The following is an 18,198-nucleotide window of genomic DNA, read 5'->3' as shown; positions in this document are numbered from 1 at the left end:
TCCTTTGCGGCATTGAAATTAAATTGAGTGGGTCAGTCTCTCCTATCAAATCATTCTCCATGTATACCTCCAAAAAACCAAACCCTGGACTAAATGCTTAAGAAGCTCAACTATCTACAATTGTGCTGGACCATATTAGTAGCAAACTTGCAATTACAATTTTCCTTTTAGCATTATAAGTAATATTCACGGCTGAAAACTATGAGACTAATCATCTCGAGAGGTAGATATCACATTAAGTGAAATATTTCTTCCAACAAATCATTCTCCATATATATTATTTAGAGATCAAATCCTCAACTAAATTCTTAATGATCTCTCAATGATTAATATTAAAAACAACTACATTAATACAATTTTTCAGCTCACTTGACAAAAGGATTAACCAACACAATTTTTAGATTGCTAATTTGAAAATAAATTAAAATATACAATCCCCGAAATTTTCAGTAAGTTGTCTTATAAATATATATTTGATCGTAGTGAGAGTGGAAGAGAGAAAGAAGCAGTTGCAGAGCAGAGCAGAAGAGTAGAGTGAAGCCATGAACGCACCTGATCGTTACGAGCGTTTCGTCGTCCCTGAAGGCACCAAAAAGTATCTTCTTCTTCTTCTTCTTCTTCTTCTTCTTCTTCTTCTTCCTTCCATTCTCACTTTCCTTTTTCTTCTCTCACTCGCTCTTTCTATTTTGTCTGAAACTTTCAAATTTTGATTTCCGAAAGGGTTTCTTACGAGAGGGACACCAAGATCATCAATGCGGCATCGTTCACCATAGAGCGAGAGGATCACACCATCGGAAACATCCTCCGAATGTAACCCTCACTCCTTTCTCTCTTAATCTGGGAAAATTCTCAGTTTCTAAACCCTAAACCCTAATTTGTGTTTTCTGTTTGTTTGTTTGCAATTTTGTGATGTTCAGGCAGCTTCACAGAGACCCCAATGTGTTGTTCGCTGGATACAAGCTTCCTCATCCTCTTCAGTACAAAATTATCGTCAGGGTTAGCTACCCCACAATCTTTTCCTCACTGATATGCCTTTTATTGATGATTTTTACTTAGTATGGCACAAATGCATGTCTTTTATTTACTTCCATGAAATGGGTATGCATAAAGTTGCCATTTTTTTTCTTGATTTCCTGTTTTTGTGATTATTTTTGCAGATACACACAGCTAGTCAGTCTTCACCTATGCAGGCATATAACCAATCTATTAATGATCTGGACAAGGAACTTGATCATTTGAAGAATGCTTTCGAGGTATAATCATGTTTCTCTTTACATCATTGATACTTGTTTTCTGTCCTATCTTGTATCAGCCATTAGTAAATTTACTATCACTCCATGCTTGTTTCCCTTGTTCCATTTCATTATCTCTGCTTCCCTAACCTTGAAAGTAGTTGTGGATTTCTGAAATTAGAATATTTATACCATTTGGTTATTTGTGTTTCTAGTGTTTACTGGTACCCTTGGATGAAATTGGAGATTGACTGAGGGTTCAGCATATATAACTCAAATTTATGCATTAGTACCCGGCTTTTCCTTTTGAGTTTTGATGTTGTCTTCTCTTCTATGGCACTCAGTTTTTTTTTTCATAAAAACATTTAGAACATTGTTATGTATGGGAGAATAAGAACACCATCTACTTGGGCGCTTGGGATTTGGTTTTCCTTCTCAAAGAGATTCTTCCTTATTTGATACGTAACCCCTTATCACATAACCTCTAATGATTCTGTAGCTCTTGTATAGATGGTTTAAAACACTAATACCATATAATTAGCTCCTTCAAGTGGTGGACATCATTATATCATTCCAGAAAGTGTGGAAATTTGGGTAGGATTTTCTTGAACCCATGTAATTCTTATAGATGATTGTAGTATATTCTACTTCATATGCTGGGAATGGGTAAATCTTATTTGGATTCTATTGGGCATTCTTATCTTATTTACTTTTTCCATTAGTAACATGCTCAAAATTTTAATTGCAGGCAGATATGTTGAGGTTTTCAAGGGACTATTGATTTACTCTCAAGATGGAAGTTGTGTGTGTTAGACACCTGAACAGATATGGAGATAGCAGATCACTACTGCTAAATTGAATTTAAATAGAATGTTTTGAATGTTTTAGGAGACTTGTTAAAGATGTTTGTGCTGGAACTAAGAAATTCAGTTGTGAACAATTTCAATGTGAAATGAAGATTTGCAAAGTAATTTCCTGTCTCATGCATCTTATATACTGTGGATTTCACGTTTACTGTCCATAATATATTCTTCTGAGAGCGTCTAGTGTTGAGTAACCGGTTATATTGCTTGGATTATTTTAGTGCATGTATTGTTTGAATACACAATGGAAAACTATAGGAAAGCAAAAATCACGGCGGGCAAAAACAACTTCTCTTCGCTTTTGCGATTGTCCACTATGATTTTAGGCTAAACCACTATATCCAAACATGTACGTAGTAAGAGTGTTCCTCCGTTGTTGAGATGCAATGATTTGCGATTTCTATCTGGTTTTCACTTAAAAGTTAGTCTCATTCTTAGTTGAAGTCAGCATGATAAGAATTGTGTCAAATTTCATTTATCTTTACAATTTGCACAAAGCAGTTCTAGCAATTTTCTGTTTCCTTGCTACAAATTAGTATCTACATCTACTCTACCTATCCATCTACACTCCTACATGATGGAGAACTCATCATCAAGCCCATCTAGTTCTCCTTTAATTTTGTGTTGTTGTATTATTAACACTGAGACAGTCTTTGAGAAATCTGGTCCTGATAGAACATCCCCTATTGGTCCCAGTTCTGGACACTGTTGCCAGTCATTCATACCCTTTGTCAATATAGAATTCACCCCACCTTCTCTTCCTACAATGACCAGTGAGTATTGTCCTTCAAATGATCTAAGAGTAGTGAAGGTCTCAGCTGCATTAGCAAGATGTTTCTCTGTATAGGAAATTCGACCTCCAACTACATGTCTCTCATAGAACTGTGCAAAGCATTCATCATCCAGCCCCGACTCATCCTCTTCTGGTAGGGTAACCCTGTAAGCTGCTATTCTTGATGATTCTGCACTGGTATCTACCAGGAATCTTATAACTGTAAGCTTCACTCCCGGGTGCTGCGCTACTCGACTGGCATAAACAAGTGCTTCTCTGTCATCTTTGCCACCTATGAATATTGTTGCCACATTGAGCGGTACCTGAGATCTTGATATCTTTGAAATGGATCCTAAGCCTCTGTTCACTAGAATCCCCACGGAACAAGGAGCATTCCTCAATAACTGTTAATCAAAACATCTGTTATTGGAAAAATGCATGCTAGTTGAGCTATTAAAGTACTTACCGGTAAACATTGCACAATCCACACTAATAAGACCATAAAGCATATAGGATAGACAGTAACTGCTAACTTAAACATGCTATCTAAGATTTTCGCATGGAAGGACAAGATTACAATGGCTTGAGTGTATTTTCATTCTGTGAAGATTTTCATCTTTCATTTTCATAAGACAATATTGTATAGGTGAGAATAATTTTTGTATTTGTTCAGAACCTCAAACTTCAGTTTGGATAAGAGATCTTAGGTTCAAGTTCATGACATTACCTTTCGGTTCACGTATCGGAAACCTTGATGGCCACCATCCAGTTTTCCATCTTGGCGCTGGGTCCGGTGGAAGGGTAATATGATGAGGGCCATCATCAAATCCTCTGCCAAATTGCAGATGTCCTGTGCCATGTTATTGATTGTTGACACTGCCACTGTTCTTTTGAGTGTGATTCCATCACCATCCTCATCAACATAGGCTTGAAATAAGCTTGTTATTTGGTCCCTCATGTCAATGACTGCCTTGTCTTTTACAGTTGTTGCTTCTACTCCTTCACCCTTCTCTGCTGTGGCTGTTAATTGATCAGTTAGTTCAATCATTTCTGTGACGTAAACCAGAATGCCAGGGTCTGCTATCCCTCTTGAGATCTCCATTAAGTTGATGGAAGCAGGAACGTTTTCAAGTCCATGAAGACACAGGAGTATCCTTAGCTCACTTGATGGATCAAGCAATTGGAGGGCCATGCGGTGAGTAGGTGCCCTTTTCCTGGCACGTTTGATGATGTGTGCCACAACACTGGGGGCATGCACAACTGTGAAAAATATTGCAATAATCAATCCAATGCCGGAAGAAGTGCTGGTGCCACAACCAATCTGGTAATAAAAGGACAACCTATGAGATTGGTTTGTTAGTATAGTATAATCATTCATGTGCAATTAATGGTTTGTTCCCCCTATTAATTTCAACACAAGGTAGGGAACCTTATACATTGTCTATGTTTCAAGCCCAATGAGCTCTTGACGAAGGGGTTGTGTTCCAAGTATAATATAAGATTATTTATGCATCTTCACCCAACAGTTTAATCCTTTGGGATCATTGGTTCATGACATGATTCAATGGTAAACAAGATTTCTGTTAATTTTGTTACAATGCTGGAAAAGAGTGCAGTTACTACTGAGAGTTCATGCTTTCTGCTGCATGCATATTTAGTTTGACAATAATAATTTATATGTGAGCTTGTAAACCCTTCATAGATTCTCAAATATGCCTGCAGAAATATCAAGAGAGAGATAGATTCCAAGTAAATATCTTTTCTAGGGCTCTTCTGTGCTTTTGCCTGCATAATGCTCATATCCTAGATTTTCAAATGACTTGGATTTCAAGAAGTACAAGAAGCAAAATTCAAGTGCTACACTTTGTATCATTGGTGAAGGAATATGTCTCATCAAAATTCATTCATACTTCTAACAGTTGAAGAACCATGCCTTTCTCTGGGTTAACTTACGCATACATGCATGCTGCTAGTGCTATGTGAGTTCAGCCAAACATAGAATAGAAACTTTGGACTCTATATACTAACATACACATAAATGCATGCAGTTGACATCACTTTGAGACATTATAAAATTTACCATGCTAGAAATTTGACATGATAAATATAGGTAAATGGTCAAACAACTATCTTGCATTGTGGAGAAAGAAACGGACCTCGATTCCTTGCAGTCAGGAAATCCCTGCATTCGATGAAGTCAGGGGTTCACTGCCGTCTGATCAAAGAGCCAATGGTTCAGATTTAAAGAGGTTACTATGTATTAAAATAGTTTTATTAAATCTGGACCGTGCGGTTTTGATGCGATGGCTATGAACATATGATTTCATTGAATTCAGGATTCTCTAGCTGCAGGAATCCGAATTCAAAAGAAACGAAGAGAATACTTGCCACTTTGATAGCCATGTAGATATGAAAATGTCCCTTGATGGTGAGAAGCAATCCTATTGCAATTGATTCAGGCCAGTGAAAGCCAAGAATAGCCCCATAAACAACTGTTCCAACAACTTTACCTCCTATTACTATTCCAATGGATGCAAACAATCTTATCCATGTGTCCTTTTCTCCAGGATGGAACTGCCTGAAATCAGCTGCATACCCCATCCACAAGAAAAATATGGGAAAGAAAAGGGTGGTTAGCATGTAGTTAATTTTGCTGATAACCCATTTGGAAACTCTTCCCTCCCTGGGAAACCATATCCCTGTCATGAATGCACTTAGAATTGGAGTGTAAGCGTATAGAGTTGAGGAGGCACAAATCATGACCATAAAGGCAATTGACAGCACCAAGTGTGAACCTTTCATGGGTTTCCCTTCAGGGTTCTCATTGTTAACCCAGTTGATGAATATTGGTGACACCAGCGCTGTGAACACAGTCTGAAAAAGAACAGCAAGCCCCATTTTGATTGACTTCTGAATGCGATTCTTCTCTGCATAAGGAGTGCACATTGTGTCCAATGGCATGGAAATGTAGCCAACTGAGAGAAGAAAAGAGCATATAAAATCTGAGTACATCCCTGCTCCTATGACAAGCTTCCCGATATCTGATTTCCCTATCTTGAGGCGTGTTATTAGGCGTGTGAGAACCGGTGACGCTGTACTAGAGAGGAGAGTTGAGAAGGCCAGGGTGAATTGTATACCGTGTTGATCTGAGAAGTAATAGAGAAGGGGGGATGTGAAACATGCAAGGAAGAATGTGGTGATGATTCCTGCAAAAGAAACTTGTGCATCCTTTGTTGGTCTTTTAAGGAGTATGTAAGGATCCATTTCTATACCCAAAGCAAACATGTAACACACCATGCCAAAATCAATGATAAATCCAAAGGTTTTGTTGAACTTGTCATATGGGCCACGTAAAAATGATACATTGCCCAGAATTAGTCCTACCTGCATGAACATGAACATAACAGCTAACATCAGAAACTTTATCTTCACCCTTCTGGATACCATTATTGTTTAGTGCATCTTTGGAAATTCTCCTATAGTTGATCTTAAAGCCAGAATCAATCTGGGGAGTAGCTTCTAGGACTTAGAATTGATTCTGAGAAAAGACTTTCAGAATAGCTTCTATAATCGATTCTATCAAAATCGATTTTCATACATAACTAATAGCATGTTTGGATCAACTTATTTTTCCTCATAATCAATTATGGAATCCAAAAACTACTTACAAAAAGTTTGAATTCAAATTCACTCCGGCCAACAAGCTATATAATATTTAGATTAACGTTAGCCATTGATTACAAGAATCAATGACTATAGTTATGCAGGACAGGAGAAGGGATGCTGTAGCATAGATTCTGCTACAGAGGATCCAAATATACCATAAGCTATTCTCCCTAGAATTGATATTTTGCACGTTTGAAGCCATGCAAATTGTGAAACTAAACATGCAAAAATGAGTAGAGGGGTTTCCTAGCATGCACTGAAAATGATTTAGAAGTGCTAAAGTAAATGCAAATTTGAGAATTGTTGATTATGTGAGGGGAAGCTTACAATTATGTCAGTAGCAATGCGAGGTTGTGAAAAAGGCCTTAGTATGTAATGCAAAGCATTGCATGCAATCACCATCCCTAAAAAGATAACGAAATTTAGGCCTAGTTCAAATATGAGGCCTCCTAGCCTCTGTGAACATTGGGTTATGGCCACTGGCATGATTGAGATTTGATATCAAATATGTATATTTGTGTGTATCCTGGCTTTCTTTCTCTCTAGCTTGTTACACACCCTATAATAATTTTTCTTCTTCACATTCTCATCACCATGTGGGCAAATTTTCCTTCTCATTTTTTGTTTTGTTTTGATGAAGATGATCAGTTGTGTTGCCAAAAGCTTTTGGAAGAAGTGAGTGGTTGTGATTCATAGCTTACTTTCAGGAATGTTGTTTCTCAATTGGACACTGCATGAGGCTATTGAACCGGAAAACATGGATTAATCACAAATGTTCTATAAAATCTCCAACGCTAATAATTTTTTTTTGTTACAAGAGTAAAACGCTAATAATGTATTTATCTATGAACATTATTTATTATAGTATTTTTCTGTATAATTGGAATATTTGTTTCGTATTTCCTTTTTTTGAGGTCATTCTATATCAATTTTAAAAAAATTTGTTTTTAGCTATTAATATCAACTTCATAAAAATGAAATTCAAAGAAACTATTGAATTAATTCAATTTATTTCATTCTACACATACAGAAATTTCCATTTATATAAACAAAAGTTATTTAAAGGATTTTATTCATTTTCATCTAAAGTGTAGGTGCACCTTTTGCACTTAAGAGGAGATGAATGATGAATCCATATTATCCATTACACGACTAAAATATTTATTTTTTCTACTTTATCACGAATGATTTATTTACACCAATTTTCTCTTTTATCTTATTTTTACTTACTTATTTTCTATCTCACTTTGTATTTTTTATCACATAATCTATCATATATAACTCACTTCTTTCCTTATTTCACTCTTTTCTTTTAAACCGAAATAACTTATTTTACTTGAGTTAAATTAATATGTGAATGCAATATAATTCTTAAAATATATAATGGTTATGTTGTTACTTCCTTGTAATAGAGCTCAAATAATTAGGAAAAGTGTGTATCTGTGTTGCACGGGTACGGTACCCGGTACGGGTACGGTATTGGGTACGCGGTACGCGATTTTTGAAAAAATAGGGGTACGGGTACGTTAGATATATATATATATATATATATATATTTTATACATAATATTTAAATATAAATAAATTATGCAAAAAAAAAATATATAACTAATTAAAATAAACATCCAAGACATAATATATCAACCATTCAACCAAATTCAACAAAGCAGAGGAAGAACAAATGAAAGGAAAAAAGCAACATAAGAATGATGTGGAGGAGGGCGGGTACCTGCGGTGGTGGCCGGCGGTGGAGAGGCGGCGCACGCTGGAGAGGACGGCGGAGGAGAGGACGGGCGGCGCTGGTTTCCTTCTCTGGTTCGTGAACCCTTGAACCTCTTCTCAGTTCTCAGCTGCTCTGTTTCTTTTTCTGCGTTTTCACGCGTTTTAGGTTTTTTTTTTTTTTTTAATGGCCAAAACGACGTCGTTTTGACCTAGAATTTTTTTTTTTTGTGAAACGGGTACGTACCGTACGCGTACCCGTAGCGTATTCGTACCGGGTACGTACCCGGTACGGGTACTCGGCCCAAAAGGGCGTACCCATGCTTCAGAGGTGTGTATAGTCTAAAACTGAAATAATTACTCTCATCTCCTAAATATAATATATATAGTCTCTTTCTGGTTAGTTTCAATTTTCAACTCATGAGCAACAATTTGAATAGCTTTTTAATCATTAAAAGTTATATCCTTGCTTTCCCTTCATACAATCAAGATGTTTGACAAGCAGCTCACTGAATAATAGTATTTGACAAGCTACAGCAATCTCTCTCTTCAGTTTCAAACATGACCAGTTACTAATTAAAGATGTCATTTTTTAATAGTACTAATATTTTTGCCATATCATATCGAAATATATAAATAATTAATTATGTAGTAGTATTTTCAAGTTTGAAAAAGGCTTGTTGGGTTGGCCATAAATATAATAGGGAAGAAAAGAAAAGGAAAGAGGTTACTTTGTTATTATGTGAGGTGTCATAAGAATAGAAACTGTTGTAATAATAATTATCCAAAACAAAAAAAAAAGATAATTATAATTATTATATATAAACGAAGAGAATCAAACACGAACGAGTCGAGGAAGAGGGAGAAGAAGAAGACGAAGAGGAAGAGGGTCTCACCTCACCTCACCTCACCTCACCTCTGATTCAGATTCGGAGAACCTTTCATTCTGCGTTGCTCTCGCATCCACATTCTCTCTCTCCCCCTTTCTTCTTCTTCTTCTTCTTCCATTTTCAATCAATCAATGCAATCGCAATTTCTATAATCAATCGCTCTTCTTCCAATTCAATTCAATTCAATTCATCATCATATAATTTAACAAATAATCTGCATTTTGAATTAGAAGAAGGCGAAGATGAGCGTGATTTCTCGGAACATTTGGCCTGTTTGCGGAAGCTTGTGTTTCTTCTGCCCTGCCTTACGTGAGAGATCAAGGCATCCTATTAAACGTTACAAGCATTTGCTTGCTGATATCTTCCCTCGCACTCAGGTCCCAAAGCTCTTTTCATTTCATTTTCCGCGACTCAGTGTCTGTGTGTGTGTTTGGATATCGGTTGAGTGCTATAGCGTCCTAACAAGAGTTCTGTTCACTTTTTATCTCTGCGTGTTATCCTTTTGTGATGATGCTAATGAATATTCAAAACATGACCTAAAATGAATGAATCAGATCATGAGACATATTAGGAAATGATGCTATTGCTATGTTGTTGTTGTGATGTCATTGATAACGTCTGTCTGTTTGCACTGGTGCCAACAAATATCCAAACTTAGGATAAAGTGAATAAATCAGATGAGTGAGATCAAGAAATGATGTTTTTGTTATGTTGTTATTCTTGTTGTAGGAAGAGGAACCTAATGACCGGAAGATCAGTAAACTTTGCGAGTATGCCTCGAAAAACCCTCTCCGAGTTCCCAAGGTATGTATGTATTATATAACAACTTCAAATGTTCTTTTTCTTATGAATGAATGACTGAATGTTCATGTAATGTGATTAACGAATCGTTCTATTCGTTTGTTTCAGATTACTAGCTATCTCGAGCAAAGGTGTTATAGGGAGCTGAGAAATGAGAACTACCAATCCGTCAAAGTTGTCATTTGTATCTACAGGAAGTTGCTGGTTTCTTGTAAAGACCAAATGTGAGTAATTGGTCATGACATGATATTTAAGCTATGAGTTTCTCATCACTTTAACTTTGATAGACTAAGGAGGCCATTCAGATTAGTATATACTACATATCATGACGATTGACTACACATAGAAAGTTTGGTTAGTCAACTTTATTGTGAAAATTGCAGCTCTGCAAGTGTAAGAGCTTGATTGTCTTGGATGCTCTAGTCTCCATGATTTCATATCTGTTTTGGAAAATAAAGAAACAACAGAAGATGATTTTCTGTAATTGTCCCAGAAAAGGAAATGGCTGGAGTACCCAATTTTTTCCAAACAATTTCGATTCACTTAATTTTAGTTATCGATTCACATATGCACAAAAGCAAAAATTTTATTGACAAGAAATACTATTATGACAGGCCTTTGTTTGCAAGTAGCTTGCTTAGCATTATACAGATTCTTCTTGATCAGACACGGCAGGATGATGTGCGGATTTTAGGCTGCCATACCCTGTTTGACTTTGTGAACAATCAGGTGGGGGGTAGGTTCTTTATTTGTGAGTTTACTGCTAGCTCATTTTTTACTTAAATAATTACATTCACGCCGGAATTTGAAGCGTGTAGCATTCTCTGATTTGTGCAGAGGGATGGTACTTACATGTTTAATTTAGATGGGTTCATTTCAAAACTTTGCAATCTAGCTCAAGAAATGGGAGACGATGCAAAGATACAACATTTGCGTGCTTCTGGACTTCAAGTCCTTTCATCAATGGTAATATAATGTCTCCTTTGTCATGTCTACAACATATGACATAGATGTTCATATGCTGTGACTGTTTCAAGCTCTTATCAATGTAAATCCATTTTCAACGTGCTAGATAAAGTTGTCAAATGAAGAGGATAATGCATTGCTGAAGTTAAATTGATAAAGATTCTTTGCATGTTTTGCAGGTTTGGTTCATGGGTGAATTCACTCATATTTCAGTTGAATTTGACAATGTAAGTTAGTAATCTATTACCTTACCTTTAAGGTATCTGTGGTACTTGAGTTATTGACCGTATTTTTTTGGTACTTCTCAAATCAGTGCTCTTTCCTTGACCTGGAACTAGGTGTTTAACGGACATGTAAATAATAACTCTAGCATCTGTCATAATCAACTTAACTACAATAGCATTGATTGTTCAATATATTACGTACTGACTGTAAGCGTGAAACACTTCTATTGTCATAGGTATGAGCTATGAACAAAGAGAAACACTGACTTTTATTGAAAGAATGACATGAAAAGTGAAAACTACACAAATCCCTGGTATTCGAGTGACCAGGACTCTCCCTAATTTCCCTCATGTCAAACAAGATACTTTAACTATTACCACCTCCCTCTTATTTATAATCTCTCCTCACTCTGTAATCTCTAACAAACTCCCTAACTATCCTCATGATTTCCCTAACTGAAGTGACTAAGGGGTGGTTACATATCATATTGACTAGAATCACTTATCATCTGGATTTGACTTTCCCATTTATCAGCATTACAATCTCTCCTAGAACAGTTTCCACTGGACCTTTTGTCTTACCCTTCTGTATACTTCTTGCATTTGACAGCTTTATTCATCTCTTGTTAACTCAGGTTGTTTCAGTTGTTTTGGAAAATTATGGGGATTCTCAAACTGGGAATGCGATGAGGCTTTACTCATGGAGAATGATAGTGAATGACAGAGGAGAAATTAATGTTCCTACGTAACTATCCTTCTCATAATATTACCTTTTGTTTTGAGTTACTCATGAATCATAGTTGATGTTAAATTCTTCATCTCCTCTACAGGGAGGATGCCATTAACCCTGGATTCTGGTCTCGAGTTTGCATTCAAAATATGGCAAAGTTAGCCAAGGAGGGTACAACTGTACGACGTGTTCTGGAATCATTGTTCCGTTATTTTGACAATGCCAATCTCTGGTCTCCAGAAAATGGGCTTGCTCTTCCTGTCCTGTTTGACATGCAGTCTATAATTGAACATGCTGGTATTTATTTTCTTGAGTGCTCTAAAATTAGATTTCTCTCAAACTTTGTTTATCCTTTCTGAAAAGTATGTAACTGGGTTCCTTGTATTTTACAGGACAGAATACACACTTGTTATTGTCCATTCTAGTAAAGCACCTGGATCACAAGAACGTCTTAAAGAATCCTAATATGCAGCTTGACATTGTTGGTGTTATTACCCATCTTGCTCAACAAACAAGGGTTCAACAATCTGTGGCTATAATTGGTGCATTGAGTGATATGATGAGACACCTGCGGAAAAGCATACACTGCTCTATTGATGATTCGAATTTAGGGACAGAAGTAATAGAATGGAACCAAAAATATCGAACACAAGTAGATGAATGCCTTGTACAATTAACCATTAAGGTGACAATGAATTCCCCACTTCTTAAGATGATTTTAGTTAATAATGTAGCAAACCAGATAGAAAATGGATCTGTATCCTGATTTGGATGTGAAGATTGGACGTTTAATTTTAAATCATCCAACATTCTTTTGTGTTCACTGACTTTATTGTTATTGCAGATTGCAGATGCAGGTCCTGTTCTTGATACCATGGCTGTGCTGCTGGAAAACATGTCTAATATAACTGTTATGGCTAGAACCTTGATTTCTGCAGTTTATAGAACTGCTCAAATAGTTGCTTCAATACCAAATTTGTCATATCAGAACAAGGCAAGATTATTTAAATTTCTTGATTGACTATCATTGTAATATTTTCTTGCTTCTTTCTGACTTTTTCTCGTCTTTTCCTATTTGTGTGCTAACTTGAAACTCTACTCTTTAGGCATTCCCTGAGGCATTATTCCATCAGTTACTCCTAGCCATGGTCCATGCTGACCATGAAACCAGGGTTGGTGCACACCGCATATTTTCTGTTGTTCTTGTGCCATCATCAGTTTGTCCTCAACCTTCTTCAAACCCCCCCTTGACAAAGGCGACTGATATTCAAAGAATGCTCTCAAGGAAAATGTCTGTGTTTTCTTCCTCAGCTGCACTCTTTGAGAAATTGGAGAGGAAACAACATTCCTTGTTAGAAGATAGTCATTCAGATGGAAAGAACAATGATAACACCGTCTTGAACAGATTGAAGTCAACTTATAGTCGGACCACTAGTACAAGAAAATCTGCAGTGACAGCTAGTGAATGTATAGATAACAGGAACTTAAAGAATAGTTCTACTGTGATGAATAGATTGAAGTCAAGTTACAGCCGAGTTACTAGTATGAAAAAGCCTCAATTAAACGTAACTAGTGAAGAAAATAGTGATAGTTCTGATAAACAACAGGTATATATACATTAACTTCTTTTATTTATTTTTTTCATTTTACTTTTACTATATGATACAACTTATCACCACGGCCTACTACCATTCTTCTTTCGACTTCTATGTTGCAGGTATTACCCATTAGGCTGAGCAGTCATCAGATTACCCTTTTGCTATCATCAATCTGGGCCCAGTCTATCTATCCTCTGAATACGCCTGAAAATTTTGAAGCAATTGCTCATACCTACAGCCTTGTCTTGCTAGTTGCTCGGAGCAAGGTAATGTCACCTTTCTAGTCATTGCTTTCTTGTGTGAAACTTGTTATCTTTTAGTATAACCTTTTAGGTATACCGACTTTCCGATCAAATAATTGAATAATTTACTTTTTAAACTAAAAATAGTGCTTTATATATGATTGAGAGAATTTGCATTAATTTATTAAAGTATAGTTAGTTTGCTTTTAATATTCTCATTAGTTCTGGGTGAGTACTTTTACACGCTTACCAACATTTAGCTGTTTAAAATCGAGGTTTTAGTAACTATGTGGTTTTGGTTTTGCCTCAAACTTTGTGTTTCAAAAGTTATTTTTAGGTGTAGCTTTTATTTTGTCCTCATATCTTGTATGTTTTGGCTCCTGCAGAATTCCTCTCATGAGGCTCTAATTCAAAGTTTTCAGTTGGCATTTTCCTTGAGGAGCATTTCTCTCAATGAAAAAGGTATTGCCTTGAATCCCATATTATTTAATTTTGTATATGTTATGGTGCCTGCATATTGTTGTCTATTGTCACTTTGTCAGAATGACAAGCTCAATATTAGAAATGTACGCTATGGATGGGTATCTTATGAACCCGTCTTTAGAGTCATGTGATTTACTTCTCATTCTTTCCTTCGAAGAGAAGGTTTGATACTCAGGAATGGGAAGATTCCATTCCTGACAAGATTCCATTCCTGACTCTATTATGCAGGAACAACAATTCCTTAATTTTGTATATAATGAAGAAATGAATAACAATTCCATTTCAATCCTTGACTCTGCATAGATGGGAGTAACCATTCCTTCTTAATGAGGCAGGAATGATCATTCCTTGCAGTTATGAATGAAGTAGTGCTCGTTCTATGATTCCATACGTACCAAACATGCTGCAAGCAATATATATGAGCTTATTTTCAGCTTGAACTCAGCTCTGACTTTTCATAATTGAACCAATGGTAGAAACTCTTAGCTTGTTTCTCACAAATGTTTACATATTATCATTCGAATTAAATATTGAAGTTAATGGAGGGTGGAGGCTCTGTAAGTAAATGTATGTTATCCATCACGTTTCAGATTAAATATGCAGGTTAAAATTTTGAAGCAATGTTTCTGCCAAAAATTGTCTATTTTGTTCTCTAATCAAAATAATAAAACTTTTATGTGATGTGTATTTTGAATGCCATCAGATGGTGATTTGTATTTTGAATTTATTAGGTGGAAGCTGTTAAACTTTTATCAAGAATCATTTGCATGATCATATATTCTGATTTAAAAAGATTGTACATAAAAAAACGATAATTTTATCATTGTAATTGACGTGTTGTACTCTATATGGCATTGCAAAATTCTAACATGGCAAGTGATGTAATATGCTTCAACAGGGAAGCTTGGAAGTTAGCATTTTCCATGATATCAAATTAGTCAGATTATTTTTACATACTCAACCAAATAGAAAGTGATGTAATAATATATATTTATTCATTGCATATGTCTCATATTAGATAGGCTTTCTGCTTATTTGTTTTATATTGCTTTTGGACAAAATGGTCTAGAGTTGCAAAAGCATTGTTAAGGTGCCAGTTATGAAACACTGTTTTTTTTTTTTCCTCCAGTTAAACTGCAGCCGTCGCGCCGCAGATCTCTCTATACACTAGCAACATCCATGATTATCTTCACATCCAAGGCCTACAATGTCGTCTCTCTCATTTCTATCGCTAAAATGGCACTGACAGATAAAACAGTACGGACATCTTATTCTGTACAATGAATGTTATTCATTTAAGCTGATTCATTTTCCTTATTTTATGTGATAATATTACTCTTCTTTATATCTCTTATAGTTTTTATGCTTCGTTTCAGGTTGATCCATTCCTGCAGCTGCTTAATGACAGCAAATTACAAGCTGTTACTGACTCAGTTAGGCAGCCAAGTAAAGTTTATGGATCGAAAGAGGACGATGAGGATGCTTTAAAGACACTTTCATCCATTAAATTAACTGAAAGCCAGTCTAAAGAATCATTTGCTACTATGATAGTGCAGAGTCTGGGAAAACCTTCAAATGTAAAACTAGATATCATGTAATGTTTCACTAATTTATCAGGATTAGTTTACTGATTTGAGTTCTATGTGCTGCAGGAATCATCTTCCCTAAGAGAGCGTCTGCTTAATGATTTTTCACCTGATGATGCTTGTCCATTGGGAGCTCAGTTATCTCCTGAGACAGCAGGAAATATTTACCAGTCTGGACTAAAGGATGATAAAGATCCTGATATGGTACCTTACACAGCTCTGCTCTTGCTTTTTTTTTAATTCCATTTTATTTTAACTTAAGGTTTATATACTTGAAATTATGCAGGTAGATATTCCATTATTTACAATTGATGATGACATTCAAGCTTCTGGTTTGGAAATCCAAGCTTATCCTAATGCACAGCAGCAGCCTTCAGAAAATCCAAGCGTGCTGAGTGTTGATGACATTTTGGGTTCGGTAAGTTTTCCTATTCATTGTTATGCACACGCTAACACCTTGTTATGTTCAGTTTTGATTAAGATTAAGGAAAGATTAAAATCACTCTTTTCAAAAGCTCTCTTAAATAGATTTTGATTATAAGCTACTTTGAATATAAAATAAGCTAATCCTCGGAGTAGAATAGCTTCCTTGGTTTGAAAAAAATTCTCTTCAGCACTCTCACCCATTTCTTTCTTCACTTGATTCATTTAATTCTAATGTGAATGGCACTTTCTGGTTTTACTGATTAAATTATATTTCTCAAAGAATAATGAGTTTTATTAAAAAAAATATATAATTCGTCTGCAGGTTTTGGAGACCACACATCAAGTAGGAAGGATTTCTGTTTCGACACCTTGTAACATGCCTTACAAAGAAATGGCTCTCCATTGTGAGGCCCTCCTCAGGGGAAAGCATCAGAAGATTTCCACTGTGATGGGTGCCCACCCCTTTCCTTCATTTAGAATTCCTGCGCCTGACCACAACCAGGAGAAGGACGAGTACTCAAATTACAATGTCCAACTGAGTTTGCCTATGGTACTGCTTTACTTCATTTATTTTTTATATTTAGAATAAACGTTATTCGCTTTGAGATATCAGTGAGTGTGTTTGAATTTCCGTTAACAAGACTTACAAGCACTTTCATTTCATTTCACGATATTATGAATTGAAAGTATTTTTTTTAATGTAACGGAAATTCAAACACGCTTATAACATGTTTGGTTCCACGATGAATAGAGTCACTTATGACTAAACATGCATTGGATTCTATCAAATTGTGAAATCAAACTGTTATTTATCATTAAAGTCTACACTGGATATTTGTTGAATGTTATCAAGTTTAAAAGGTTGAAGGTATCTGGTTTCCTACTGTCAAATAACCACTTTATCCCAAAAGCTTAAGCTGTTGGGTAAGGATCACTTTAATGGTTTTATATTATATTCTAACACGCCCCCTCACGCAAGAGCCCTTTGGGCTTGAAGCGTGGATTACTGCACAGGCCCACCTACCATGTGCTTAATTAAATTCCACTTTTTAATTAGAAAGTGAGGGGAGCAAGGATCGAACTCTAGACCTCTCGGTCATAGAGGCTCTGATACCATGTCAAATAACCACTTTATCCCAAAAGCTTAAGCTGTTGGGTAAGGATCACTTTAATGGTTTTATATTATATTCTAACACCTACAATAAACAGAAAAATATCTAATTACCACACCATTTGAATTGCAGAATGGAAACCCGTTCTTGGATGCAAACTTAAGCTCCACTTCACACAACACATTGCCTGACACTGGTCTAAAGCTTTGTGCAACAGCATACCAGCACGAAGCTGCCCTATTTCAACTACCGGCATCACGCCCATATGATAATTTCTTGAAGGCTGCCGGTTGCTGATTCATGACAAAGAAGATGGTGATTCTTCTTGATAAAGCTGCCCTCGCATTAGTTGATATACAACCGACTCAGAAAAGTTTCATTAGTTGCTTTCTTAACCATGGATTGGCAGCAATAGTTATTGTTGTATCAGTGAGTTGTTGAGAAGCACAACTATCTCACATAATCTTGTCTCTTCTGCAATGGTTTGCTTCTAGCAAGGAGGTGTATCTTTTCTTAACGTCCTTGCAAATTTTTCAGAGCTGTGTTTATATGTTGTGCATAGGTTACTTGTCATGTGACTGAGTACATTTTTTTTTCCTAATCTTCATTATTCTTTAATTTCTCATTCCATTATTGGGGTATGAGAATTTTGTAAAGACAAGTATCGTAGACAGATTCGATAATGCAAATCATCAAATGAAACCATAGGAGAACCATTGAAATTTGGTCATCCTGGAAGGCAAGGCTTGCTCTGGTTTACATTTCCATGCAGAACTAGCATACACCACTGGAATTCAGCATAGGGGATCCATGTGATGAGATACAGTTGGGAACTTGCAAAAGCAATTAATGCAAAAGCATCTTCATGTTTACATATCCATCTCAAAG

General features: G+C 36.1%; 3 protein-coding genes across 3 annotated transcripts; 2 read left to right on the top strand and 1 right to left on the bottom strand.

Moving 5' to 3' along the window:
- Positions 1-457: 457 nt before the first annotated feature.
- On the top strand, positions 458-2,203 carry LOC130747920 (DNA-directed RNA polymerases II, IV and V subunit 11). The gene is made up of 5 exons (XM_057600980.1): positions 458-595; positions 721-810; positions 918-996; positions 1,158-1,253; positions 1,981-2,203. The coding sequence occupies exons 1-5, from the start codon at positions 543-545 to the stop codon at positions 2,011-2,013; spliced, it is 351 nt and encodes a 116-aa protein (XP_057456963.1). The 5' UTR covers positions 458-542; the 3' UTR covers positions 2,014-2,203.
- Positions 2,204-2,522: 319 nt separating this feature from the next.
- On the bottom strand, positions 2,523-7,214 carry LOC130747919 (cation/H(+) antiporter 28). The gene is made up of 4 exons (XM_057600979.1): positions 6,861-7,214; positions 5,256-6,251; positions 3,595-4,188; positions 2,523-3,271 (listed from the first exon to the last, which is right to left on the bottom strand). Exons 1-4 carry the CDS (start codon positions 7,017-7,019, stop codon positions 2,666-2,668), a joined length of 2,355 nt encoding a protein of 784 aa, XP_057456962.1. The 5' UTR covers positions 7,020-7,214; the 3' UTR covers positions 2,523-2,665.
- Positions 7,215-9,088: 1,874 nt separating this feature from the next.
- On the top strand, positions 9,089-18,048 carry LOC130747917 (protein SEMI-ROLLED LEAF 2). The gene is made up of 19 exons (XM_057600975.1): positions 9,089-9,519; positions 9,872-9,946; positions 10,052-10,167; positions 10,558-10,672; positions 10,781-10,909; positions 11,089-11,136; positions 11,769-11,878; positions 11,964-12,160; positions 12,256-12,548; positions 12,708-12,857; positions 12,970-13,470; positions 13,581-13,727; positions 14,090-14,165; positions 15,316-15,443; positions 15,563-15,763; positions 15,839-15,976; positions 16,059-16,190; positions 16,521-16,748; positions 17,443-18,048. Exons 1-19 carry the CDS (start codon positions 9,385-9,387, stop codon positions 17,605-17,607), a joined length of 3,084 nt encoding a protein of 1,027 aa, XP_057456958.1. The 5' UTR covers positions 9,089-9,384; the 3' UTR covers positions 17,608-18,048.
- Positions 18,049-18,198: the final 150 nt, after the last annotated feature.

The sequence above is a fragment of the Lotus japonicus genome, chromosome 3 (genome assembly GCF_012489685.1).
Source record: "Lotus japonicus ecotype B-129 chromosome 3, LjGifu_v1.2".
Lineage (NCBI taxonomy): Eukaryota > Viridiplantae > Streptophyta > Magnoliopsida > Fabales > Fabaceae > Lotus > Lotus japonicus.
Note: the sequence above shows the minus strand (reverse complement) of the source record. Positions and strands in the feature narration are given on the sequence as shown.

Coding starts and splice junctions, on each gene's coding strand:
- LOC130747920 (XM_057600980.1), top strand. CDS start 543: ATGAACGCACCTGATCGTTACGAGCGTTTCGTCGTCCCTGAAGGCACC. Junction 596..720: donor GTCCCTGAAGGCACCAAAAA/GTATCTTCTTCT, acceptor GATTTCCGAAAG/GGTTTCTTACGAGAGGGACA. Junction 811..917: donor ATCGGAAACATCCTCCGAAT/GTAACCCTCACT, acceptor TGTGATGTTCAG/GCAGCTTCACAGAGACCCCA.
- LOC130747919 (XM_057600979.1), bottom strand. CDS start 7,019: ATGCCAGTGGCCATAACCCAATGTTCACAGAGGCTAGGAGGCCTCATA. Junction 4,189..5,255: donor TCTACATGGCTATCAAAGTG/GCAAGTATTCTC, acceptor TTTTATTACCAG/ATTGGTTGTGGCACCAGCAC. Junction 3,272..3,594: donor TCCGATACGTGAACCGAAAG/GTAATGTCATGA, acceptor TTTGATTAACAG/TTATTGAGGAATGCTCCTTG.
- LOC130747917 (XM_057600975.1), top strand. CDS start 9,385: ATGAGCGTGATTTCTCGGAACATTTGGCCTGTTTGCGGAAGCTTGTGT. Junction 10,168..10,557: donor GTTTCTTGTAAAGACCAAAT/GTGAGTAATTGG, acceptor CTATTATGACAG/GCCTTTGTTTGCAAGTAGCT. Junction 14,166..15,315: donor CATTTCTCTCAATGAAAAAG/GTATTGCCTTGA, acceptor TTTTTCCTCCAG/TTAAACTGCAGCCGTCGCGC.